The 26,072-nt window shown below is 47.6% G+C and overlaps 1 protein-coding gene across 1 annotated transcript; it reads left to right on the forward strand.

The window, feature by feature from the left end:
• The first annotated feature begins 1,445 nt into the window (after positions 1-1,445).
• VDAC1 (voltage dependent anion channel 1) lies at positions 1,446-24,938 on the forward strand. The gene is made up of 9 exons (XM_090288339.1): positions 1,446-1,501; positions 11,024-11,096; positions 11,644-11,693; positions 12,637-12,789; positions 12,882-12,934; positions 18,065-18,292; positions 21,165-21,315; positions 23,040-23,097; positions 23,994-24,938. The coding sequence occupies exons 2-9, from the start codon at positions 11,030-11,032 to the stop codon at positions 24,083-24,085; spliced, it is 852 nt and encodes a 283-aa protein (XP_090144465.1). The 5' UTR covers positions 1,446-1,501; positions 11,024-11,029; the 3' UTR covers positions 24,086-24,938.
• Positions 24,939-26,072: the final 1,134 nt, after the last annotated feature.

A 26,072-nucleotide genomic window follows, 5' to 3' on the forward strand; every position in this document is an offset into this window, starting at 1 on the left:
CATCTGGTTCTGCCCTGTCTCCTTGAGGCCCTGTCCTCCCAAACTTGTGGGTGACTCTGTAGCTTTCCCTGCCTGATCCTCTCCAGCAGTGGGCCTTTGCGTGTCCTGTGGGGATGACCAGGTTGGGAAGCCCAGAGTCCTCCATGGAGCATCTGGGTCTGGGGAGAGTTCTAGCATGGGTCCTTTACTCTTCAGGACATCACGGGGTTTAGGGGTTCCGCCTCACATTTTCAGTCAGACCTGAGCCCCCCACAGGGAACACTGCCTGCACCCTCCCCACAAGCTACTTTCTTCCTCAGCACCTGACCCCCTACGGGAACACCAGTAGCTATTTTCCCATTTAAGCTGCCACTTCTTTCCAGTAGCCTGCCCTGACTGCATCTTCGCTCGTCTTAGTTGCCTGCTCCTTTAATTTGTGCTACAGCTGGTTGTGAGCTCTTGTCCTTTTTCTGTACCCCGGAGCCTCCTCTACCGGGCCCTAGACACCCCGAGTCTTGCAGAATCTTCATCCAGCCACAAATTCATTAGTTGTTGAAGTCCTTGGAAAAGTCAGCTTGAGGTTGCGCAGGATGCCATTGATACGAGATTGCCGCCTAAGCGTAGCGGGGTGACTCCAGACTCTTTAACGGAGCTCCGCGGGGAGGCAGGACTCGAGCGGCCCCCAGCTGGCAGGAACCTGCGGTACGTCGGCGCGCCGTGAGACCCAGCAGACGCTCTTGCAAAATGCAGTTTGCTTTTTTTCACTTCTCAAATGTTCCAAAAATGGCTGTTGGCAGCTTCGCTACCAGGGAAAACTGCTAATCTGGAGTGCAAACTCGGCGCATAGGGGAGTTTTCTGGGCCACCGCAGGGCTCGGCGATCCGCGCTTGGCTTGAGGAAGGGTCAGCGACGCCGGAAACAGGTGTTGAGGGCGCAGGAGCAACAGTCCGTGTCCGCTCCTCTGTTTTCGCGCCTCCCTGGGGGCCCGATTTAATGCCCCGTGCGGGCTTTGCTGGGGGTACTCGGGGGTCACCTCATCCACCCAAGCTAGGCCTCCCAGGTCCACGGCCACCCGCCACATCAACTCCGGGGGAGGGTGCTGTCCTCAGTCGCCCGACTCCGCCGTCTGCACCACCGCAGGGCATCCCCGGACACCCTCATCGAACCCCAGCACCCCCCGCCCCCACGCCCTGGATACTTCAGACCCGCGGGATTTCCGGCAGACTGCCTGGCACGGGTGGCCCGCACGCGTGGCGCTGCGCACGCACACGAGTGCACTTCAGCTCCACCACCCGTGCCCAAGCGCACGCGGCACGGTTCCTCAGCGAACCCGGAGCCGGGCCGGGACTGGGCGGTGTCCAGGGCGGGCCCTGGGGCGGAGCTCGCGGGCCGGCGCGCAGAGTCGGGGCGGGTCCGCGCCGCCGCCGTCCCGCCGCTCCGCCCTCGGCCCGCTGCTCGCTGGGCTCCTTGCACCGCAGTCCCCACCGTAGCTGCCGCTGAGCCCTCCGTCACCTTCTCTGAGGTAGGCGCAGTGGAGAGAGGCCGGGGCTCTGCCTTTGCTCCGGGCCGTGTTCCGGGCCGTGCTCCGGGCCTCTGGGGAGCGGAGGGGGAGGAGATGGGGGGCAAGGACAGGCGAGGGCCCGGGAGGGAGCGGGAGCGGCCCGCACAGGCCTGCCGGGTCAGCTGCGGGCAGAACAGGCCGCGCGGGCGGGCGGCGAGCGGGCCCCGGCGGGGGAACGGGAGACCGGACATCTGGAGGCGCCTGCGGCCGGGGGCCAGAGCCTGCGGGCACTCGCTGTTGGAAGGGCACGGGCCGTCTCGTGGAGGCCCGGCCGGCTGCCGGTCTAGGTGACCTTCTCCGGCGGCGCCCTCTGGCCCTCGATCCCGCCAGCGCGCGGGTTGGGCAGGGACGCGCCCGCCACCCACGCTCGCCGGGCGGAGCCCACGGACCGGTGCGGGCCATGCTGCCTCCGCGGGGGTGAGCTCACGGGTCGACCACGGCCCGGCGCCCCCAGCACCTCACGCCCTGTCGGATCCACGCCGGGAGAAGCCGGCGCTGAGCACTGCGCGCGCGTGCCAGCGCCATCAGGGTGGAACAGGAGGCCGAGAGTCGACTTAGGCAGAAGGGCCTGGTGCCGGGGCATGTGGTTTGGCCTAAGACAAGGAGGCCCCGCAAGAGCAATGTGGCCTCTCTGTCCTTAGGAAAGATTCCTGTTTCGGTCCGTCATTTATTAACCAAATGTGGCATTCATGAAACTGGTTCAGAGCCCTTTGGGTTTGAGGCCCGCAGCCCTACTGACTTGTCCAAGGTCACACGGCTGGGAGGATACCACACCTGTTTTCCCATCTGTGGAGTGGGAGCAATTACACCTCTTTTTCGTTGGGTTTTTGGGGAGAGTAAAATGAATGGATGGAAGTGAAGCCTTCAGAACAGTGCCTGGCAAGAAGGCCTCAGCAGAAGCGTTGACACTTACCCTTGGTGCTTTTTGGGGAGGATCTGACCTATCCCTGGTAGACATGTTTACTCCAGTCGTGTTCAGGAAAGGCGTCAATAAACGTAGCCCCTGTTAATTTAAACATTAGATATTATTAAGCATTTGTGTGCCAGGTATTCAGGAATTTTCAAGATATTCGTGAAAGCTCCTTTAAGTTTATAGACAGACAGGGTCAGGCTGGAGCAAGAAGTTGAATATGGTGCAGACCTGGGCTGAGTCTAGGCCTGTTCCACCCCAGGCACCCAACCTGTTGACAGTTCTCTCCAGAGGAGCCAGGGAAATGGGCTACTTTGCCTGACATGCTGTTGGCAGGGCCAGGGCAGACTGCCTAGGGCCTGTCTTGCTCTCTACTCCCAGCTCTGGACATGGCCTTAAGCCCTGTGCAGCTTTGTTTTCAGTGCCTGGGATGGTGGACCTGGCCCACAGTAGGGCCTTGAGAAGGCTCTGTGGCGTAAATGCGCTTGCTTTTTATCTAAGAGTTGACTCATGCTATTGACATGGTAGTTTCTGCCCTTCCAACATGTGACTTATAGTAGGTGCTCATTAAGTCTTTGGAGTGATTGAATGGCTGTATAATGGCTGCAGGCCCAGACCATAGTCCCTTGATCCTGGATAGTCTTTTTGAGGGACACACATCTCACTCCCAGAAAGTAGCCTTGCCCAGCGAGAGTCACACATAGTTACAGAGCTGCAACAGTGTGTATAGCCCTAGAGCAGCGAGAGGCAAAAATGTTTCTTATTTGGAATAACTGCTTCTTTAAACAGGTATTCATTCTGTGACTTCCCAAGTCCTGGGAGAAACTCATGGTACTGGTGTTTCTGGGCTTGCAGGGCTAATGTGGGTGAATGGGAATTCTCCTAAAGGCCTTGGGCCCGGTGCGTTTTCCCTCTCTGATGGTTTTTGCTGGAGTTGGCCTGAATAAAGAGCTTGACCTTGGGGAGGGGGCTGCTCTCAATTGGTTACTTAGTTTTATTTCTGCTGTTCCATAGGCTATAGGCAGGGGCTATTTGTAGATACAAACATGGAGGCTCAGGGGAACTTGTTTGTAGTAAGGAGTTGCCTGTGGGCCGCTAGTCCTGCTGGACACTAGGCAGGTGTGGACAGTGACCTCCGAGCTGGTGGTAATGGGTTACATTTACCCCTACCTTTAGCGGTAAAATGCTACTGAGGCACTGAGGTCCACTCTGCCCTTGATGGAATTTCTCACAGTGTGACATCTTTGGTGGTTGTGACAAGGAGGCATGTCTGTACCTGAGAGCCAGCCAAGCCTGAAGGCAGCGCTTTACTACTCAGTCGGGCTGTGGCCTTGGGCCCCCCACCAGCCTGCTCTGGTAGCTAGCTGCTGAAGAAAGGGGAGCAGCAGACCTTCAGCTGGGCTTGAGCTGGGTGCTCCAATTTCCTGCTCATTCTTGAGGGTGGAGTGGGGTGAGAGTGAATGGGAATCTCGGCCCTTTGACCAGAATTGTGCTGGAGAATCCTGGAGAGCAGATTGAACTCCCAACTCAGCTCTGTCTGAGTCATAGGGTCCAGTTCAGGTCAAGTTACTTTTCCTGTTCCTCAGTTTTTCACAGTCATTGTTTATTGAGGGCCTGCTCAGCACCGCCCTGGGGGCTTGACTGATGTGTGACAGTGAGTCCGCCATTTTATAGGCCCTGGGAGGGAGGGACTATTGCTTTCATTTCACAAGTCAGAGGCTTGAGCACAGAGAAGTGAGGTAGCCAGCCGAGGCCACACAGCTCCACAGGAGTGGAGCTGGGACTCAGGCCTGGTCTGGCTAGCTCCTGTGCTTTCACACTGCAGGGGTCCCTCCAAGGGGACAGTGTGAGGAGTGCACTGTAGAGGCGACCGCCTTTTGAGAAGTAGGACTTGCTATTCAGAGGGAAAGTTACTCTCTTACACTGAAGAGATTGAGCATGCCCATAGTTGCGTGGAGGCTAGCTGTCAGTGGAGTCACACTCACACCAGGTCAGTGGCACTGTGTGTCTATCAGAAGGGTAAGTTTTCCTGGGATGAGGTGGGAGACATTCTTCCAGGACCTGGCTGGACAATATGCAGCTAAACAATAACTTATTATAGCCAGGGAGGACTCTGGACCCTGTGATTCAGGGTGACCTTTCGGCAGCCTACACAGCAGCCCTTATTATAACAAGAAATACATAAAATGAAAGCCTGTAATAAAATACCTGTGCTTGTTGCATACCTATCAGGTACCAGCCATTGTACTAAGTGCTTTATATTAATCTACTTTAGTCTTCACAGTGATGCAGAGTTGGGTACCCTTTCCCCATATTGGAGACGAAGAAAAATTGAGGTGCAGATAGGTTGTGGCTTGCCCCTGGTTGCATATCTAGAGGGTGGTAGAGTGGGATTGGAGCTCAGGGCTGCCTGAGTCCCGAGTCCACCTGCCCCAGCACTGTCTCCTTTAACCCTGGGGTGTCAGGCCAGGTGTGAGGCTCCAGGGAACTTGAGGTTCCTGAGATCATAGAGGAGCCCTGGGTGGGCCTGGGGCCCAGAACTTGGCATGTTGCCTGCCAGCCCAGGCCTTCTCTTCTTGATGGGTGGGTGGGCAGGCTGCCCCCAAGTCAGCTACATTCTCTTGAGGCTTGTGGAAGGCTGTGCTGGTGGTGGCCCAGCTCCCGGCACATATTAAAATAGAAGCACTGCCTGCCGGGCTGCCCTGCCTGAGACGGATGTGGAAGGGGGAAGGGAAGACAGCTGTGCTGGGCACACAGACCTGCTTCCAGAGCGTGGGACATGGGCTTTGCCAGCATCCTGGGGCTGTTCTCCTGGGCTGCCTCTTGCTGGTGAGGAGGAGGTGTGGGGTGGAGTATGTGGGGAGGCTCCTGATGGTGCTGGCCTTACAGATTGGCTGTCAGAGCTGGGCTGGCCTCCTGCTGGGCGAGTAGATTTTCCTGGTCCCCAGAATTAGGGGGAAGGTGCTTTTGCACTAATCCCTGGCGGGGGGGAGGGTCTGATGTTCCTCCTGTAGGCTGGCCCAGGTCTTCCCTGACAAACAACCTGAGGTCAGAGTGTTAGAGAAACAGCAGAGCCAGAAGCTTTCCTGAGGTTCTCCCTTCCCAAGGGGAATCTAGGGTGGTGATGGTGATGGTGACTGTGACGATTGCCTTGTTGGTCGAGGTCCTCGCAGGAATCAGATACATACACGGTAATAAAAAAAAAAGCATAATGAAGGGATCATTTGCAAAGGTGTGGGTAGAGGGTGGGGCTCCAGGGATTCTTTGGAACTGGGAGGAGCCCCTTGGCAGGAGCTGTGGGCTTGGGTCATGGAAAGTAGTCACTGCCCATCCAAGGTCCGACAGGAAGGGAGCCTGGGAATGCTTGCCCCAATGTCACTCCCATCTTCTGCTGATGCCTCCTGCTGGCCAGAGCCAACCATAGCCCATTGATAACAGTCTACAATGATCAGGTCTTGAGGCATAGAGCAGGATGGAGGAGGAACGTAGGTCTGGAGGGGCAAACAAAGACTACCCAGAATAATGGATTGCGGTTACCACTGCTATTCATTGAGTACCCACTGTGTGCCGGGCAACCCTCCATGCTCTACCTATTAACTCAGTCCTTGCAGCAACTCTGGTGGAAAGGCACTATTTTTAGGTCCATTTATAGATGCGCAAAACAAGACCCTGGGAATATTAAGTTACAAGTGGCTTGTCCAAAGTGACGCAGTTGGAAAGGCCGGCGCTGGTGGACCCGCTGCAGGCTCCTGCCTCTTCCAGCAGGCCCTGAACTGCTGCCCGGGAACCCTGATGGTGTTTAGTTCTACCGCTGGAGATGTTGTCTTTTACCCCACTGGGTGTTTGTTACCTGTGTTCAGACTTTTCCTCCCAGCCGTTCCTGACTGAGCTTTGGGGACCGTGACCACCCCGCTCCCTGAGTCAGCCATGGCATTGGTGGCTGGCTCTTTGAAGGCACCAGGGCTCCACTGCCTGGATCCTCTGCTGAGAAAAGATCATGCATACCTCAAGTGGGGGCTCTGGGGGGTGTTCAGTGCAGGGGGCAAGCCCACTCTCCTCCATGGCACCTGCAGGCGGACTTGCCGTTTAGGCAGCAAAAGGCTAAGAGGGTGGGAAGGAGGCTTTTGAACAAGTGCCGCAGGCAATCCTCCTTCGCTGACTAAGGTCTGGGAGCTCTGCCCTATTCCTGCCTTCTGGGCTGGGTGGCAAAAGCCACAGGTGGTCACCTGGGAGTAGAATGTGCCGCCCCCCCCCCCCCCCACGGCCTTGCCTGTTAACCCTGCCATCTCAGTGTGGTTTGATTCTCTTCCTGGAACCAGTGTTGACACCTTCTAGGTTGCTGTTCCTTCTGGTCCTCCTGCTGCAGCGACCTTTTAGGGTGTGACCTGTGGCAGCATGGATCATGTCAGACACACTGGTTGAATTTTTATATTTTCTGTCCTTAAAAAAAAAATCAATATATATAATCAACTTAAATAATGAAGTAGAATAAGGAATGAAAATCCTATTTTAACTCAACTCCTTCCCTAAACTCCCTTTCCTTTCCAGAAGTAGCTCTGGGGCAGCCACATTTGCTGGTTGGCTAGGCTCCTTCCACGGCCTTTTCCATTCATTCACAAATGCGGGAACATAAAAAGGCTTTCCTCTAATTCCATGGAACTACAAATTTTCTGTGACTTGCCTTTTTCACTTAACTGTATCATAGATACCTTTCTATGCCACCAAGTATAAATTCACCTCATTCTTTTTGCTTATGCACGGTGCTCCTTAGTTTGCAAGTACCTTAATTTTTATTCATTCGTTTGCCTCTTGATCAACATTTAGGTTGGTTTTGGGTTTTGTGTTACAAAGAACACTGCAGGGAGCATCCTCGTGTACCCATCTTTGAGTGCCCTGGGGACTGTGGTGGGTTTGTGCACGCCCACTTAGGCACTACCAGCAACTGGCTGCAAAAAGGGCTGCACTGTACGTAGTACTCCCACTTGGCGTGAATGGAGTGACCATTTTTCACCCCAGTAGTCAGTATTGTCACTTAACGTTTTTGCCAATCTGTTGGTTGAGTGAGTTTCCCAAACACAGGTGTGTCGGTACCCCCAAAGAGGCCCCCCCCCAAGGCCCTTAGAGTCACGTCCATGCTTGGTTCTGTGGTCAGAGTGGCCATGTTCGCTTCTGAGGGCACTTGGACTCTTCTGCCTGAGATCAGCCCTCCTCCGGCCAGAGTCGGAGCAGGGGTGCTAGTCGTGGGTCTTCCTCTCCCCTATCCCTGGTGGTGCTGCCAGGGGAGCTCCTGCTTCCTGGTCACATTGTCATTACTTAGTCCCTATTGTCAGATACTTAGTTTCCTTTTTTCCCCCCCTTTCCTACTATAAAAACACTTTGATGTTCATTGCACATTTACTCAATAAGCAGACATTTTTATTGAGTACCTACTATGTGCTAGGCCTAGGCATCTTTCTACACATACCTTTTTCCATGTTTTGGATAAATGTATGCATAACAGGCTTTGGCATGCTTTGAGTTGAAGGTGTGATTTGGGGGTAGGCATGCATTTGTGGGCGTAGTGGGGGTGGGGCTGAGAGCAGAGCAGCTGTCACTGACATGCAGCTGCCAGCCAAGGAGGATCTGTCCCCCCAAGATAGGTTATGTAAGTGTTATGCAGTCCATGCTGGGTGATACACTATCTCTCCCCTCTGAGCTTCCAGTATGGGCTGGATTTTCATTCCTGAGCTGGAGAGGAGCTTGCATAATTATTCAAGGTCGGCCAGGGAAAGGTTGGGTAGGTAGGCTGGCAGGCAGTGGAGGGGAACCAGGGACTCCTGTCTCCTGGTGTGATTTATCGGTCCTCCTCAAAGTCTTCGGGGACTGTAGTCAGGTCTGCTCAGTTGGCTCTGCCCATCCCTCACTTATCCTTGGGGACTGTGCTCATAAGTCTGTGCCTTGAAGCCAACATCCAGGCCCAGACCTGGGGTCCTGCCTTCCCCAAGACAGTCTTCTGATTTCTATCTGTCTAGGGCTGGCGGCTCTCCCATGCCAGAGTGCCCTGCTTTATGCTCAGCCGCTGGAGGCCGGGCTTCCACAGACATGTGGGGTAGACCCTGTAGGGACAGATGGTGAGCTGAGCTGATCAGGGCAGAGGGAGGACTCAGGGCCGGGGTTCAGCCTCCCAGTCAGTGTGGGCAGTGGATTAAATGAGAAAGCAGAATGCTGAATTCCCTTTCCTCCAGTGCTGGCCTGAAAAACATGAATGGAATCATTATTTATTTCTACAATAAAATTGTTCTTGAAGCGGGTGTTGAGAACTGTGTACAATGGGCATTTTCTGGCTGATGTTTGCAATTGTAAAATCGCTGAACTCAGAGAGGCAGAGCGGCCTTAGGCCTTCCCTCAGATAGTTGGGGGGTTGCTTAGTGAAGGGGTCATCCTCCTTCCCCCCTGATAGGTGTTACCTCTGGCTCAGGAGTGGATTCCGTGCTGACCTGGAGCCCCAAAGAGAGCCTGGCCTCTTCTGAGCTCCCTCTGCTGTCCCACCTCTTTTGTCCTTGGAAGGGAATCTCCTTAGTTACCTGTACTTAGGGTGATGTTTGCTGTGCATGAGGTGGTTTTTGGCAGGTGGCTTTGCCTGTTCAGTTTTGGGGATTAGTGATGCTCTCAGGAGATTTGGGGAACATTAAATAATGAACCTCCTGCCTTTTCCCTGGGGCCAGGGAGGGTACTTGGGAAGACCCTGGACCCTGGGGTGCAGGGAGTTCTTAGCTGACCTAGAGATAATGCCACTGGACGGATTGCGCTCCCCTCACCCTGGGACTGAATTTGGGGCCCAGCTGGGGAGGAGGCAGTGCTGAAGTCCTTGGATACCTGTTAGTACTGGCATGGGTGAAGAATGTTCTGGGAGGCTTGCTGAGATGTTCTGCACATTTTCTTGGGGCTGCATTACCTCAGTCTTCTATCCAGGGTTGTTTCGTTGCTTCTCCTGGGAGGGGGCCACGCTGGGGCATATGCCTTAGGCTGGGGGTATTTTGGAGGACCAGTGGATGGTTTCCTGCTGTCCCTGGGGTGGGTGTGCCTATGTGGTTTGTTTGGGGTGGAAGGGGAGTCTCTAGACTTGAAAGAGCCAATGGGGGCAACATAAAAATGGATCTTCCCTCATGTTCTTTGTGCTCTGACCCTCATGTGGACGGAGCTGCCCGTGGTTCCAGACTGTTCACATGTAAGAAATGATAGCAACAAAAATAGGATAGCGTAAACAGCTCACCGGCTGCTCCTCTGCTCTGACACACAAGTGGGTTGGGACAGAATTAGCAAAACCTCTGAAAAAAGTAAAATAGGACCTGGACCACAATTTCATAATGTAAAATTGTGGAAGTTTATAGGTGTTCCTTTTCCAAAGTGATCACTGGTTTTGTGGACTCCCTGTAAGGTCTGGGCAGTTGGTTTGGGTCAGGACTGGGACTTCGGTTGTGGGACTGTTTCCCTGGGATCCCTTGGGTCACTTTTCAGTGGGTTCTCCCAGGAGCAGGCCAGGTAGGTGTTTATTCATGTGAGTAGATGTGACTTCAGATGGGGTGTATGCAGAGTCAGTCTGGTAATGTAGGTCTGCTGTATTTTACAAATTAATGGAACCATCCTCAGGTTAATTGAATTTCAAGCTAATGACTTTGAGGATGGAGAAGATGCAGATGATGCTGTCCGGCTTTAGGCTTTTAATTCTGTGCACCTATGTGTCTAAGCAAGGGCTGTTTGAATTAGTTGCCTTCCTTGAATACTGAGGTGCTTAATAAGTGCTTGTTGACTGACTCAGTGACATGCAACAATCCCAAGTGATACTTTGATAGCTGGTTTTAAAAAATAAAGTCATTGAAAAACCAAAATAAAAAAAAAATAAAATAAAAAAAAATAAAGTCACATTGGAGCTCAATAAATGTTCAAATTAAATTTTTTTGGGGGATGTGCTTACATTGCCTTTCATGTGAAGAGTTGCCTGATCAGGTTTTACTATAGTCCCAGTGAGGAATATGATACTCTACAAGTGGGTTCCCCTAAGATGCAAAAGTTTTGTGAAAAGTTGGGTCCATTCTGGCACATATTAGGCACACCATAAATATTTGTTGGATTAAGGAAATCAGACACATATGGAAAATAGGTCGCCGTGAAAAGCTCTGATTTCTATTCAGTGCATTTAATGTCCTAGCAGTTGAAATTTTGTAAGACGATACTTTTTATTGGCAGGAGTCCTGTGATGCAGTAAAGTAGCTGGCTCATGGGAATGTGTCTTTGACAATTCATTCATTCAGCAAATATTTACTGACTCCTGTTATATGCTGGCCTCTGCTCAGGAGGGGAAGCGGTCTAAAGTCAGGCTGACCTGCTGTCAACAAAAACTTACTGGGTGTCTCAGGCTCTGGCCACAAAAGGAAGCACGAGACAGCACAGGCTTCTGTCCACACCGGAGAGAACCAGTGCCCGGGACTCAGTGCTGAGCCTTTTATTGATGATTATACCTCAGAATTTTTACTGGTGGAAAATTACTTTCTGTGATTACCAATGCATTTATTCTGGTGGTTCTTCTTTTATAGCAGAACATGGCTGTGCCTCCCACGTATATTGATCTTGGCAAACCCGCCAGGGACGTCTTCACCAAGGGCTATGGTGAGTGTGGCATGGAGCGGCCTTTCAGCTCCCAGGCCAGATGGGCATGTGTGGCGTTTTGCCCATTGTAGGTTGGGAGGCCTGGGTTGGTCAACTCTCAGAACTTTCACATCAGGGAAAAAGGATAAGCTTGCTGTGGATGGGAAAGCAGTTTTGGTTGTGCACCCAGTAGGGGCAGGCTCGTGAGTTGCTGCAGACAAGTGGGCATTCCTGTTCTGTCTCCCAGTCAGGGAGCGGCGCTGTGGATACCATCACAGTGGAGTGTGAGTTCTAAATTTAGCTCATCCTTAGGCACGTGCCCACACTGTCAGGCACCTTTTTCTCCAACTCCACTGGCGGCACAGGTGGGGACCAGGTGGAGGCCAGGTGGGGCCTGTGTCTGTTCCGCCTGCCCCTGTGCCATGGCAGCTGAACCCTGCACACAGGCCGGCAGCAGCGGAGACATGGCCTCTGTGCTCGTGGTGTCTGAAATAGCGTAAGGGAGGCAGAGATGCTGCTCTCGAGTTACTTAGTTAGCTGATTAACAGTTACCGTCTTCTTTCTTTAGGATTTGGCTTAATAAAACTCGAGTTGAAAACAAAATCTGAGAATGGACTGGTGAGTTGTCTGACCCTCATGGAACACGGGTATTTATTGTAGATTGATAAATAACTGCCATGTCCTGGGTGGCAGAGTCAAATGAAGGGACTTTCTTGTTTGTGGTAGTTTGTAGTTGTCACATTCATTGCATCCTTTGTGGGATGGGTGGCCCAGGAGAACCACACTAATAGATAGGCCCTCAGTTCAGCTGTTCTTAACATTCACAGGTATATGGGACAGGTGTCAGTTTCATTTTTCCTTGTGTTTCTTCCTTTTCCTTTCCCCTTTCTCCTTCCCTTCCTTTCCCTTGGACAGGCTTAATGATTTCAGAGAGAGGCAAAGGGAGGGAGAGAGAGAAGGGGAGAAATATTGATGCATCGAGGCAAGAGAGAAACATTGATCGAGCCCACAACCTAGTTATGTTTCCTGACTGGGAATTGAACCTGCGACCTTGCAGTTTACTGGATGACCCTCCCACCAACTGAGGCACACTGGCCAGGGCTCCTTGTGTATCTTACTTTCACAATTGATCTGTATTCAATGCCACATAATTATTTTAAAAATCTTAGATAGTCCTTTATAGATTGTGCATGTGGTAACGGTGGGAATTTGGGGGTTGAATTACTGCAATGTCAGCTTTAGTTCCGTGCTGCTTCTCTGTACTAGGCTGGAGGCCAGCGGGAGGGAGCGAGCAGTGTCCTCCTGTACAGACTGAAGCGTTACAGAGGAGGAAGGACGCTGTCTCCTAGTAAAGAATTCCCCATAAGATCCTTTTAGTTAGCAGTTCCTTTAGCCCCCTCTGTTCTTGGGAGACCTAAATGAATTAGACGATTAGCTTTCCCCCCACACATTCAGGTGTCACCTCTTGCGTAAAGGGAAGTGCAGTCTGTTTGTTGGGGGTGGATGGTGATGCGAAGTGAAGGGCTGGTGTGCAGGCCGTGACTGTTTCCCTCCTTTACAGGAATTTACGAGCTCAGGTTCAGCCAACACCGAGACCACCAAAGTGACGGGCAGCCTGGAAACCAAGTACAGGTGGACCGAGTATGGCCTGACGTTCACGGAGAAGTGGAACACCGACAACACGCTGGGCACTGAGGTCACGGTGGAAGACCAGGTACTGCTCACCTGCGGCAGGGCGGTTTTACTCCCGGGCATCTGCTGGCCTCCTTGTGACTAAACCTCCTGGCCAATTTCCTTTCTGTTCAGCTTGCACGTGGACTGAAGCTGACCTTCGATTCATCCTTCTCACCAAACACTGGGTAAGAATCTCGTCTGTTTTCCTTCCCTGCACGGACCTTGAGCGGTGTAGTGAGAGTCTTCGCCATTTGTGGTTGTGGTGCTGGGCTCAGCCGCGGAGGCTGCATGATTCTGGTCCAGTTACGCTCCATTTCACGTGGGTGAGGCTGCTGGTGGTGTAAGTGGCCGAGCTGTAGGGCAGTGGCGATGTTTGGAAGCAGGGACTCACTGGCCTCTGGTGCCAGCCTCATAGTTCAGGCTTGGCGGGCCCCTTCCCCAGCTTCCTTGGGGCACCGAGAGTACGTGGCTCCTGAGGCTACACTTTTTCCCCAGGCTCGCCAGCCACAAACAAATTGGGCTTGATGGTTACTGGCACCTCAGGAGGCAAGATGGTGAGTTGGTCTGCCTTACCTGCTGGTGCTTACACAAAGAATCCTTCTTGTCTAGAGCACACGCTTGCTTTGTCTGCTCAGAGCAGTGGTCTCTCAAGCCTGGGGAAGGTTGTTTTGCATACTGATGACAGGCTCAAGGGTGTGTACTTAATTTGTTTAGTTTTTTTTTTTTTTTAATTGTGGTAAAATATACCTATAAAATACACCATCTTCACCATCTTTACGTGTACAATTCAGTGACATTATGAAATTCATTTTTTGTCATTCTATATTATTTTTCCCTTCAGACAAGTGTCTTTAAATTTTTATTTATTTATTTATTTTTAGAGCGGAGAGAGAGAAACATGGATTTGTTCCACTTGTTTATGCATTCATTGGTTGCTTCTTTTATGTGCCTTGCCCAGGATTGAACCCACAACCTTGGCATATTGGCAGACATCGAACCACCTGAGCTACCCAGCCAGGGTTATTTATTTATTTTTCTTTAAATTTAAATTTATTGGGTGACATTGGTTAAGATTATATAGGTTTCCAGTGTATATTTCTTTCCTTAAAATTTTTTTTAATTTAATTTTTTAGAAAGAGAGGAAGGGAGAAAGAGAGGGACAGAAACATCAATGTGTGATTGCCTCTCATGTGCCCCCAACTGGGGACCTGTTCCGCAACCCAGGCATGTGTCCTGACTGGGAATTGAACCAGCGACCCTTTGGTTTGTAGGCCAGCACTCAATCTGCTGAGCCACACCAGCTAGGGCCCTCCAGTGTACATTTCTACAATACGAGATATGTATATTGCATTGTGTGCCCACCACTCGAAGTCAAATAATCTCCTGTCACCATATATTTGGCTCCCTTTACCCTTTACTACCCCTACCCCCTGACAAGTGTTTATTGGAGGGAGAATCTCCCAAGTTCAGACCCTGTACTAGGTGCAGGGTGACTATAAGGGGCGGGGCAGACAGGGCTCCTGCCTCTGCAGGTTATAGTCTTTCTATAACTTCGTTATGGATGATCTGAAGCCCGTTGGCCAGGAGCTGAATTTGCTGTTGTTCTCATCACTGCTGGAGTTTCTCCTGCAGCAGTATTGCCTCCTGCTTGTCCCCTTCCTGCCTAGCCCCCTGGCCTGACGGGAGGACTTATCCAGAGAGCATCTCTGATAGGACTTGGGGCTGGTGATGTGTCCACATGCTGGACATTGTGGCCTAGGACTTCACCTGTCATCCTAGATGGCACCCTTTGGGATTTGTAAGGGATTCCCTACTACCTTTTGGAGGTTGCAGAGAAGTTTCCGGGTCCTGCAATAATACATATAAGAGAAAAGATTTATATTTAATTTAACTCTTTATTTTGAAATATTTTGTACTTAACACAAGAATGTGGCACAAATAGTGTGTAGTGTTTTCTTAGATCCTTCACTCAGCTTCTCTTAATGTTAACATCTTACATAACTATAATTATTCAAACCAGGAAATTATGTTGCTGCTATACTGTTAACTAATCTATTGCCTTGCTGGTGTCTTACTTCTGGTCTGTGATCCAGTTTAGGGTACTACATTGCATTTAGTTGTCAAGTCTCCCCTGTCTCCTGGAACGGTCTTTGTCTTTCACGAACTTGACACTTTTATTCTTTTTCAAAGATTTTATTTACTTATTTTTAGAGAGAGGAGAAGAGAGGGAGAAAGAGAGCTAGAGAAACATCGATGTGAGAGAGAAACATCAATTGGTTGCTCCTCGGATGCGCCCCAACTGGGGACTAAACCTGCAACCCAGGCATGTGCCTGACTGGGGATCAAACCGGTGACCTTTTGCTTTGCAGGATGACTACCAGCCAACTGAGACATATCGGTCAGGGCATGCTCTTGACACTTTTAGAGGGTTGGCCAGTTATTTTGTAGAATTCTTCAACATGTGTCTGATGTTTTCTCATGGTTAACCTCAGGTTATGCAGTTTTGATAGTCATAGAAGTAAGTTTGTCTCATGTCCATATCAGGAGGTTTGTAGGATAAGTATCTTGTGGGGAGATGCTTTGAGACTATGTAAATATTCTGTTTCGTACACTTCCACTCACAAATAGTAGTATCCATTGGTGGTGTTTGCCTGCAACAGTTGTTTGACAAATGGTGATTTTCTGTTCCCATCATTCCTTCTACATTTATTAATTGGGATTCATTTATTAAAAAGGAAGAGCTTTCCTTTCTTTGCCATTTTTTTATTTTACCACTTATTTATTTATATCAGTATGAGTTCATGGATATTTATTTTCTTACTCATATCGCCCCCAGATATGGCCATTGGGAGCACCTTCAAGTTTACCTCATATGTATTTCTATTTTTTTTAAAAAGATTTTTCTTTATTTGTTTTTAGAGAAGGGGGAAGGGAGAAAGAGAGGGAGAGACATCAATGTGTGGTTGCCTCTTGCGCATCCCCAACTGGGGACCTGGCCTGCAACCCAGGCATGTGCCCTGACTGGGAATTGAACCAGTGACACTTGGTTCGCAGGCTGGCGCTCAATCCACTGAGCCACAGCAGCCAGGGCCCTCGTATGTGTTTTTTTGACAAGCCCCCGTCTTCTCTTCTCCTCTCTTCTCTTCTCTTCTCCTCTCTTCTCTTCTCTTCTCTTCTCTTCTCTTCTCTTCTCTTCTCTTCTCTTCTTCTCTTCTCTTCTCTTCTCTCTCTCAGGTTCTTCAGAAGATGTTTCAGGCTCATCTTCTTGCTTTTCCCTAGTTCTTCTAGCAGCCATTTCTATAAAGAGCCTTGGCTCCTTTTATTGAAGAATGGTGTTTGGAAACCCAGATTGTGGGCGTGAGGTGTACACATTTTGCTGGGTATTTGAGGAAGGTTTTGATGACCTGATGGAGACTGGAGATGAAAGCTGGCTCTCCAGAGCGACTGAAGGGTATAGTCTAGGAAGGCGCCCTGGCCTCTGTGACGAGATGAGGGTAGGCCACATCTGGGATAGGCTACGGGCTTCCTCTAGGGACCAGTGCCCACACTGAGTGCCCAGCACAGATAAAGCCACCGTGTCAAGCACAAATCAGAGTCATGCCTCTCTCGGGTGCTTGCCACATTAGCCCTGCTGTTTAAATAGTGAGCAGTGGAATGCCACATTAGACAGAACCCTGGAGAGAAACCAGAATCACTGCCGCAGCACTGCCCATTATCCGGGGACCTCGTGTCCTTGGCCAGAACCCAGTGAGACACTGTGTGGAAGTGCTGTGTATGCCATCCAGTGGTCAGAGGCCTTGCCACACGCGTCACACTTTGTGGTCAACAGCTGCTTTTTACCTTGTTGTTATATGATGCCCCGTTTTTACATTTCTTGGTCTCCATGGCTTCCTAAACGTCAGCCTCTGAGCAGCTGTCCTTTCATCAATCACCCTGCCCCACCTGGTGCCAGTGAGATGCTTGGCCAAAATCTGGGCTTCTTCCCGCAAAGAGCAGGCCAACCCTAATAGGTCTGAGCTTTTCTTATGGAGAGAGAATTGGTTCGGTTGTTACGCCTTTCCTTTGAAGCTTGTGAAAATGTGCAGAAGCAACTTGAACAAAAGTTGTAGGTTTCTTTGTCACTTGGGAAGGGTCATGGCTTTATCTTCAACTATGACTTCTGAAATTCTTGTCTCATTGAGGACTTGGGATGTTTAACCTTCACATTTTTTATTGTGGAGAATTTCAAACATAAAAAAATGCAGAAGAGTATATTAAACCCTTATCATGTTCCTATTATCCAGCTTTAATAATTATCAACTTGTGGCCAATCATGTTTTATTTTATATTTTCATAATTAATCCCTCCCACTTGCAGATTATTTTGAAGTAAATAATATATCACATAATTTTGTTTGTAAGCATTTTAATATGTATTTTTAAAGAAGATTCCTTTTTATAAAAGCATATCCTAATAGCATTGCATTGTAAAAAATTCCTTAATATAGACAAATCTCTAGTCTGTTCAGATTGCATGATTTCATGATAATTTTCTTAGAGAATCAAAAATTTTCCATGTAAAATTGCAAAAAGACTTGGTTCATGTGGCTCCTAAAACTCTTTAATTTTTGGATTCTCCTGTTTTGTTTTTTTTCCCTTGCAGTTTATTTGTTGAAACTAGATCATTTATCCTGTAGAATTACATATGAATTTTGTTGTTTCTATCTTTGTGATGTCATTTAACTTGGTCTCCTGTCCTCCATATTTGCTGTGAATTGGTAACTGTAGAGGCTTCTTCATGTTTCTGTTGGGGGGCGGTGCTGAAATACGTGGAGCTGTACGTGTCCATGCGGCTGCAGAGAGAAGGCCTGATTTTCTCTCTGCGTGTTTGTGCCATTCATGATCCACTCATTAGGGGCTGCAAATGGGCGATAGTTCCTTTTTCATTTGTCAGCTGGAGTATTTCGATATAGAGAAATGTTTTATCAACTATTTGGTTACCTTGAGATATAGTCAGTGTAGGAAAGGTGGAGGCAATGTTTGATTCCTTTTTAAAAAATTAAAAAAAAATTTATTTGTAGGGAGGGAGAAAGACAGGGAGAGAAATATCAGTGTGTGGTTGCCTCTTGCATACCCCCACCTGGGACCTGGCCCTCAATCCAGGCATGTGTCCTAACTGGGAATTGAACCAGTAACCTTTTGGTGTGCAGGCTGGTGCTCAGTCCGCTGAGCCACACCAGCCAGGGTTGGAATTTTTTTTTTAAAATTTTCATTTTTTGGTATGGTTGTCTCTAGGTGAGTTAGCTTCTGATTTTAATACAATTTCCTTTCCTTCAGGAAAAAGAATGCTAAAATCAAGACAGGGTACAAACGGGAGCACATCAATCTGGGCTGCGACGTGGATTTCGACATTGCTGGGCCTTCAATCCGAGGTGCTCTGGTGCTGGGTTATGAGGGCTGGCTGGCGGGCTACCAGATGAATTTTGAGACCGCGAAGTCTCGAGTGACCCAGAGCAACTTTGCGGTTGGCTACAAGACGGATGAATTCCAGCTTCACACCAATGTGTAAGTGTGTGTGAGTGTGGGCGTGCGAGAGTGTGCAGTAGGGGATTGTTCTTCATGATTGTTTCCTAAGTTCAATTTTTAATCACTGTAAAGTGAGTTTATTGGTATCAGATGAGCCAAATGTACTGTTCCTCTTTTTCTGTGTCCCACCTAACCATCTCCTGAGTGACCTAGGTTCTTTGTGTTCTATGAACCGTAAACTCTGCCCCTGGTACTCACAGAATGACTGATCGGTGACAGCAAGAGTGTGAGGTCAGTCCAGAGAAGTGTCCCTTCCCTGTAGTGTTATGGACGTTGGAGGTCCTTTTGGTTTTAGTTACCGAAAGGGGCGGGGTAAAGCTGTCTCTCTTTCTCTGTATGTTGCCTGTGAGGCTCAGCTTGCTGTGCTTATTGGAACCCAGGCTTGGGAGACAAATTAGGAGATGGTTTTCTCAGTTAAATAGTGTCCTCTGCGTGATGGAGAATTTAAAAGTTTGTTAATTCCTGGACACTGTAGTGAAGGGAAGGGAAAATTATAGGTTAGCTTAGAGAGAGCCCGTTCTAATCAAACTTGAGAGTTGGAGTGCTGATTCAGGTTAGGGGAAACAAAAATTTCATCCATAAACTCCCAGTAGACGTGAGGAACTAACCTGTGGCACAGATGGGGTACAACTTGACCAAATTTCATTCTTTCCACTAGAGGTCACTAAAGAAGTAAGTTCTGAAACTTAAAGACAAGTAAACTGTAGTGTATAAATGAATCATATTTCCATTAATACATTTTTTTGAGGAAGTTTCTATAATTAATTAATATAGTATCATAAATATTATTAATAAATTTGAGTCTTTTATTTTTATTTTTAAGATTTTATGTATTTATTTATAGAGAGAAGGGAAGAGAGGGAGAAAGAGAGGGAAAGAAACATTGACGTAAGAGAGAAACATCGATCGGTTGCCTGCTGTATGTGCCTGGACAGGAATGTACTCTGACGGGGAATTGGACCTTTCAATTTGCAGGACAATGGCCCAACCAACCACACCAGCCAGGGCCTAAATTTTGAGTCTTTTAAAACTAAAAAAGTCACAGGAAAACTAGAGAGATGGACAGTCCAGTGGTTCGGGGCAGGGGGGGGGGGCGGGGAAGGTTGTGACTACCAAGGAGTTTGGGGAATGGGACTGTTCTGTATCCTGATTGTGGTGGCGGTCACTTGAATCTGTACACGTGATAAAACTCATAGAAAAGTATACCAAAAGGGGGCAAAAAGGTGATGTAAATTGAAAAAAGGTAACATACAAAAAGTCATAGGAAAATGATCACAAGCATGGATGTGTTTTTTAATTTAGAGTTTTGATTGAAATGGAAAGGGCTTCCTTTGTTTGGAATTGGGAGTTGGCACCAGTTTAGGAAGAACAATGGCTGTGTGCTGTTTTCCCTGTGTACCTGAGCTTTGAGATTTTTAAGAAGTGGATGTGGCTAATTTGGGGACCTGGCACGGAATCAGCTGACACAGCTAGTCTGGGTTGCCCTGCGCTTTCTGAGGCCCAGATGTGGAACAGACTGTCTTTGTGCTCCATAGAGAGGAATATGAATGTGTTCCCTCTCTTTATGGTTTTGAGAGCTCAGTACAGGAAGGCTGTATTGCTGGTTTTAGAATATATAGAAAAATCTGATTTTTTAAAAAACTAAATATCCCCATTCGAGTCATAGCCACTCAAATATATATTTTTTCTTTTTTTAAAAGATTTTATTTATTTAATTTTAGAGGGGAAAAGAAGGAGAAAGAGAGGGAGAGAAACATTGCTGTAGCTCCGAATGGGGACCAAACCTGCAACCCAGGCATGTGCCCTGTCTGGGGATCAAACCGGTGACCTTTCGCTTTGTGAGATGATGTCCAACTGACCTCAAGTCTACTATTTTTGATAAATGGCTGTTTTGTAGTATGTTGGGACTTCTGAAGAAATCAGGATTGCCTTTAAGCCAGGTGGTGCCTGTAGTTTCTGGAAGTACAGTGTCTGTCTGGCTGAATTTCAGGGGAAAATATAAGAATTTTGAATATATTTACTGAGCACCTACTTTAGGGAGATTATATTGGTAAGAAGCAGAGTTTGCAAATAATTTGTTTTGGGTTAGTGAGTTCTAAGCTCCAGATTCCAAAGCATATGGGCTCTGCTTTAATGGTTTCCAGTGCCATTTCCACTGGAAACAGCCAAAATGATGATGCAGAACTTTGACAATGTTTATTTATGTTGAGAACATCAGGGAGGGGAAGGGCCTATTCCCAGAGGCTGGAGTCAGTATGGTGTGTTTGGAAGCGAGGAAGGAGTCTGGGCGGCTGGGTTTCACTTTATTTTGAAAGACCAGCAACATTTTATAAGTAGCAAGTAGCTCTCTTTCAAATGCTACCAGGATTGTACATGTTGCCACATGGACCAACAGTGTATACTGAGGACCCTGTCCCAGGATTGCGTGTCTTTTCTGGCTCTGTTCTTATCTCATGTGCCTCCCTTCCCTTAACTATTTTTATGATAGAAACACTTAAACAAAAGTAACAACATTAGCAGCAGAAGAAAGAAATCACTCAGAATCCAGAATCCCAATGCCCTCATGGCTGCATCTATTTTTAAAGAGTACTTTGGAAGCAAATTCTAGTTCAGCGCAGACTGAGCTGCCTTTGGGTCTTCCCAGCGATGGTTGAAATAGCCTTCCCTTCCTCCGAACCTCCCCGCCTGGTGTCTGTCCCATTCCTGTGGGGCCTCCTGCAGTTTGGTACCTGCTTTGTGATCAGGTCTGTCCTTTTACTGTATCCCTGCCCTCTGTTGGACTTGGGCAGCTCTGCCCCGCTGCAGCCTGCCTTCCTGGGCGGCTGGGCATCTGTGCTGTGCTTGTTTGCAGAAACGACGGGACGGAGTTTGGTGGCTCCATTTATCAGAAGGTGAACAAGAAGTTGGAGACCGCCGTCAATCTCGCCTGGACGGCAGGAAACAGTAACACTCGCTTCGGAATAGCAGCCAAGTATCAGATCGACCCCGATGCCTGCTTCTCGGTGGGTACCTGTGGAGTCAGGCCCCGCCTGGCCCCACCTGACCCTTAGGTTGGAATCATTCTCAATTGCTGGGGTTCCATGGTTTGGCTAGAGATTTTCTCACTGTGAAGAGTTCAAAATAAGGAAACCGCTAATAGTAATAGTACCTTCTGTGGGTGCCAGGCATGGTGTGGAGTCCATTATATGTGGATTACTGTATTTCTTATACAACCCTTTTGAATTAGGTGCGGGTATTTTTTTTTTTTTTTTTTTTTAATTATCCCATCCATGTTATCACAAATGAGGAACCAGAAGCTTATAGAAGTTGAGTAACTTGCCCAAGGGCAGACATTTGGTGAGTGCTGGGGCCTAGACTTGACCTAGGCTGGCTCACTGAAGCATCTCCTTTAAGCAGTTCCTGTTCCATGCTGCAGACTGAAAATGGCGTTCCCTTGAATGCTAAGGTTTTAAGTGCTAATTTCCTCCCTCCTTTATCATCCTTTCGCCCAGCTCTTGTATTGCATGTTAAGAAAACAGGCCCTGGTGTTGGGCAGTTGGCATCTTACCTTGCGGACCCTGTAACATGGCTCATGGGCTCTTGGGTTGCTGTGTAGTTTTTGCATTAAATCCGGTCGAGCTCAGTCTCTTGTCATAGGGAACTGCCGGTTGCACCGCCTTTTGGGGGGGTGTGTGGATGAGGAAATCTCATGTTGCAGGGTGGTTTCTGGGCTGAGTTGTGTAATTTACAGACAGCCCATTTTAAGTCTCCTGAAATAGAAACTGAACTTGGCTCCTTTTGTGTTAGGCATGTAAAAAACAAAGGAAAAGGGGCCTGTTCTTTGGGTGATAGGAGCAAAAAGGAACAGTTAGAAGGGGCACTGACTGCCTGCAGGCCTTCCTTTCCCCTGGTCTGCTCTCGCTGATAGGAGAGGTCAGGTGTGAAAATAGCATTTGGGCTGGAAAACGTGCACCTCAGCAGCCCACCTTTTACTGGGACTCGGTGTCTTTGTGGCCTGAGTTTGCTCTGCTCCTGATTCCTCCTTATTTCACGAGAAAGGGGGCAGGGAGAGGCCCAGATTTCCCTACAACTCTGACAGAAGAATGGGGCAAAATTGCTATGGACTCAACGGCTTTCTTGAACTTAATTATTAATCAGCATTCACTGAGTGCTGAAATTGAAATGATTGGCTAGGTCATTCTCTTGCTCCAATATCCATTTTAAACTTAGACTTGTCAGTGCTAAACTTCCAGGGCAATATGATTTTTGCTTCTCTTTTTCATGAAAATTCTAATAGTGTTCTCTGCCTTGAAAAAAGAAAGCCTCAAAACCCCGTCTTAACATTTGCTCTGTTTTCCCTTATCACAACAAATAAATCTTGAAGAAATATTCCATACAAGAGAGCCTTTTATCTCTCTGCCCATAAATCAGTGTCCTCACCTGTTATAATTTGATTACAGACCTCCTCAGTATAAATGAAACCGGGCATTTATACCTTCAGGAATCAAATGGAAATAAGAATTTCATTTTAATTGAAAATTGTGTTGAGTTTCTCTTCGGAGACCAATCTCCCAAATTTGATATAGTTCATAGTGAATTAAATGAATCCCATAAACAAAGTAGTCTTGGAAAAAGAGAACTTGATTCTGAAGTTCAGAGTTGATTGAGTAAAAAGTTCTCACTTATTTCAGAGACAGAACTGTGAAGTACTGAGCAGTTTCATTCTGTCCCTGTTTCCTTTTACCAGGCTAAAGTGAACAACTCCAGCCTGATCGGGCTCGGATACACTCAGACACTAAAGCCAGGTATGTATTGGCCGTGTGTGAGATTAGTTCTTTGTCTTAAAACAAAATTGTGGTTGCTGCTTTATGTTATTGCTTATAAAATGCCTGTATAGCACATTATAAGTGAGTGTCTATTAAGTTTTATAATGAAGTGTTTATGAAGGTGTGCAGTCATTATAAAACATGCAGAGAATAGGAGAAGTAGTGAGTAGGAGAGAAAAAGAGCAGGTTATCATATGTTACATTTTTGGTTATCCTCCACCTGTGTATATAATGCTTGATACTCGTTTCCAGCAGGTTCTTAAAACCAGCCCATAAGTCATCTTCATGGTAAAACTGGTTTGCAGGTGTCCTCTACACAGTTTGCTAGGCCAGTCCCTGGTGTGTTAGAGCCGCAGGAGCTGATACACCTTGGGATTATTTTGGATAAATTGGGCCTTTGAATCCTGGTAATCTCAGATTATATGATGTCAGTATCAAGCTATTCTAGGGAATGTATCGTGTGTGTGTGTGTGTGCACATGCCGTGAATGGGAGTGTAGGATGTCAGTGTCTGATTCATGATTAGGGTTTCATTTCAAGGGGCTATTTCTGAAGAAGCTTACTGCATGGGACCAATGGTAGAGAAATTAGTGGTAGCAGGAGACGATGAAAGGAAAAAGGAATGTGGTGTCCCTGGAGTAGATTTGGATAGGCGGTGGAATAATACTGATTGTTATATAAGCTCATTCTAGGCTACCTATTAATTAGTTGGGTGGTATTAAGTAACAGGGCTTGAAGGGCTATGTGGTTTTGCCCCTGGCCACCCAGCTGGAGCAGGTTTTGAATTTGGTGTCTTTTTGCCAGTGTGCTCCAGCATTCCTCCGTGTGTTAACTTTTATACCTCCCCCTTTCCTTTCCCTGCTTTCCCCCCTGCAGGTATCAAACTGACGCTGTCAGCGCTGCTGGATGGCAAGAATGTCAATGCGGGTGGCCACAAGCTTGGTCTAGGACTGGAATTTCAAGCATAAATGAAGACTGTACAATCGTTTAATTTTAAACTATTTTGCAGCATAGCTACTTGCAGAATGTAGTGTACCTTTTAATGTTGTATGTCTGGGATGCAAGTATTGCTAAATATCATGTTAGACCTCCAGGTTTAAAGATGATTCAGCTTTAAGGTGTTACCCTTTCAGAGGTACAGAAGAAACCCGAGTCCAAAAAAGGTCCTTTCAGCTGTAGACTTGGGGGGCCTTGGCAGCCCCTCTAGAGATGTCAGGTTTCTTTTTTTATCTAGAAGTGGCTGCAAGTGGAAGCTGATGATTTGTAAGCACTTTGTAAATTTGTATTGCTTCAATGAATGAAATTGTGACTTCCTGAGAATTGAACCTTGATTTCCTACCCTAACTGAGAGAGGTTCACTGTTTGATGGTGTGTACAAACTCATCTGAAGGGACTTTTTTAAGACAGATCTTCACAACCTGTTTCCACCCCAGTCCATCACCTCTTTTACACCAAAAGTAGTCTGCAGGGTGTGGTAGATGTTTCTTTTGTGCCATTTTGGGGTGGAAAAGGTGGATGTGATTAAGCCAATAATTCAGGACTTAATTCCCTCTCACGTTGTGGTTTTTTGCCCTTGCACCAGAGTATGAAATAGCTTCTAAGAGCTCCAGCTGCAAGCTGGGAAGAGTCTCTATGACTGTAAGCACATGGTGACAACACTTGGAACCTAAATTAGACTTCTGTTGTATTCTCGCCACTCAGTTTATTTTTTAGCAGTTTAATGGGTACATCGTAGAGTCTTCCATTGTGTGGAATTAGATCATCCCTTTCAAATGCTGTAATTAACATCACTTAAAATAAAACTTGAATAAAATACTGAAACCTCATCCTTCTTCTGTTGTCTTTATTAATAAAAGTGTAAGTAAATAGGGCATTTGGTCTTTTTCTTTGGCCACTTGTTCTCTGTATCTATTATGAAATGCATTTTTTTTTCTTTCTTTAGATTTTATTTTTATTTATTTTTAGGGAGAGGGGAAGGGAGGGAGAAAAGAGGGAGAGAAACATTGATGTATGAGAGATACATTGATTGGTTGCCCTTCTATGCCCCAACCCGGGGACCTGGCCCACAATGCAGGCATGTGACCTGACTGGGAATTGAACCAATGACCTTTTGGTTTGCAGGCCAGCACTCAATCCACTGAACCACACCAGCCAGAGCAACTGTGTATGTCTGTTATTTTTAGTTTTTAAAAACATTTTATTATTGTTCTATTAAAGTTGTCCCAACTTTTCCCCCGTTGCTCTCCCCTGGCTCATATTTTTAGTTTTCTATTGTTGCGTAACACATCACCACAAATTTAGTGGCTTAAAGCAACACCCACGTATTTCCCAGGTCTACAGGTCAGAAATCCAAGCATGGTGTGGCTGGGCTCCTGTTAAGGTTCTCACAATGTGAAAATTAGGATGTCACTGGACTATTCGCCTCTGGAGCTTGGTGTCCTCTTCCAGGCTCACATGGTTGTGGCAGAACTCACTTCCTTTTGCTTGTAGGATAGTGGTCCCTGTTTCCTTGCTGACCATCAGCAAGGGGCCACTCTCGTTAAAGGATGCTACCTGCATGCCTTGCAACATGGTTCCCCCCCCCCACACTTTTAAAGCTAGAACAGTAAAACTCCCTGTCAAATTCTTCTCACACTTCAAATGTCCAGGAATAGCCTGACCCCCCTATAAAGATTATTTTTTAAATAGAGATATAATTGACATAACATTGTAGTAGTTTCAGGTGTACAACATAATGATTTTATATATTGTGAAATGATCACAATAAGTTGTTAACATTTATCACCATAACATAGTTAGAATTTTTTCTTATAACTTTTAAGATTATTCGTTTAGCAACTTTCAAATATGCAACACAGCATCATTAATTATAGTCACCAGGTTGTACATTACATCCCCATAACTTGCCCCAACCCTTTCAAACTTCACCTGATTAAGTCAGGCCCACTGAGGGTA

The sequence above is a fragment of the Furipterus horrens genome, unplaced genomic scaffold (genome assembly GCF_987537825.1).
Source record: "Furipterus horrens unplaced genomic scaffold, mFurHor1.1.pri manual_scaffold_10, whole genome shotgun sequence".
NCBI lineage: Eukaryota > Metazoa > Chordata > Mammalia > Chiroptera > Furipteridae > Furipterus > Furipterus horrens.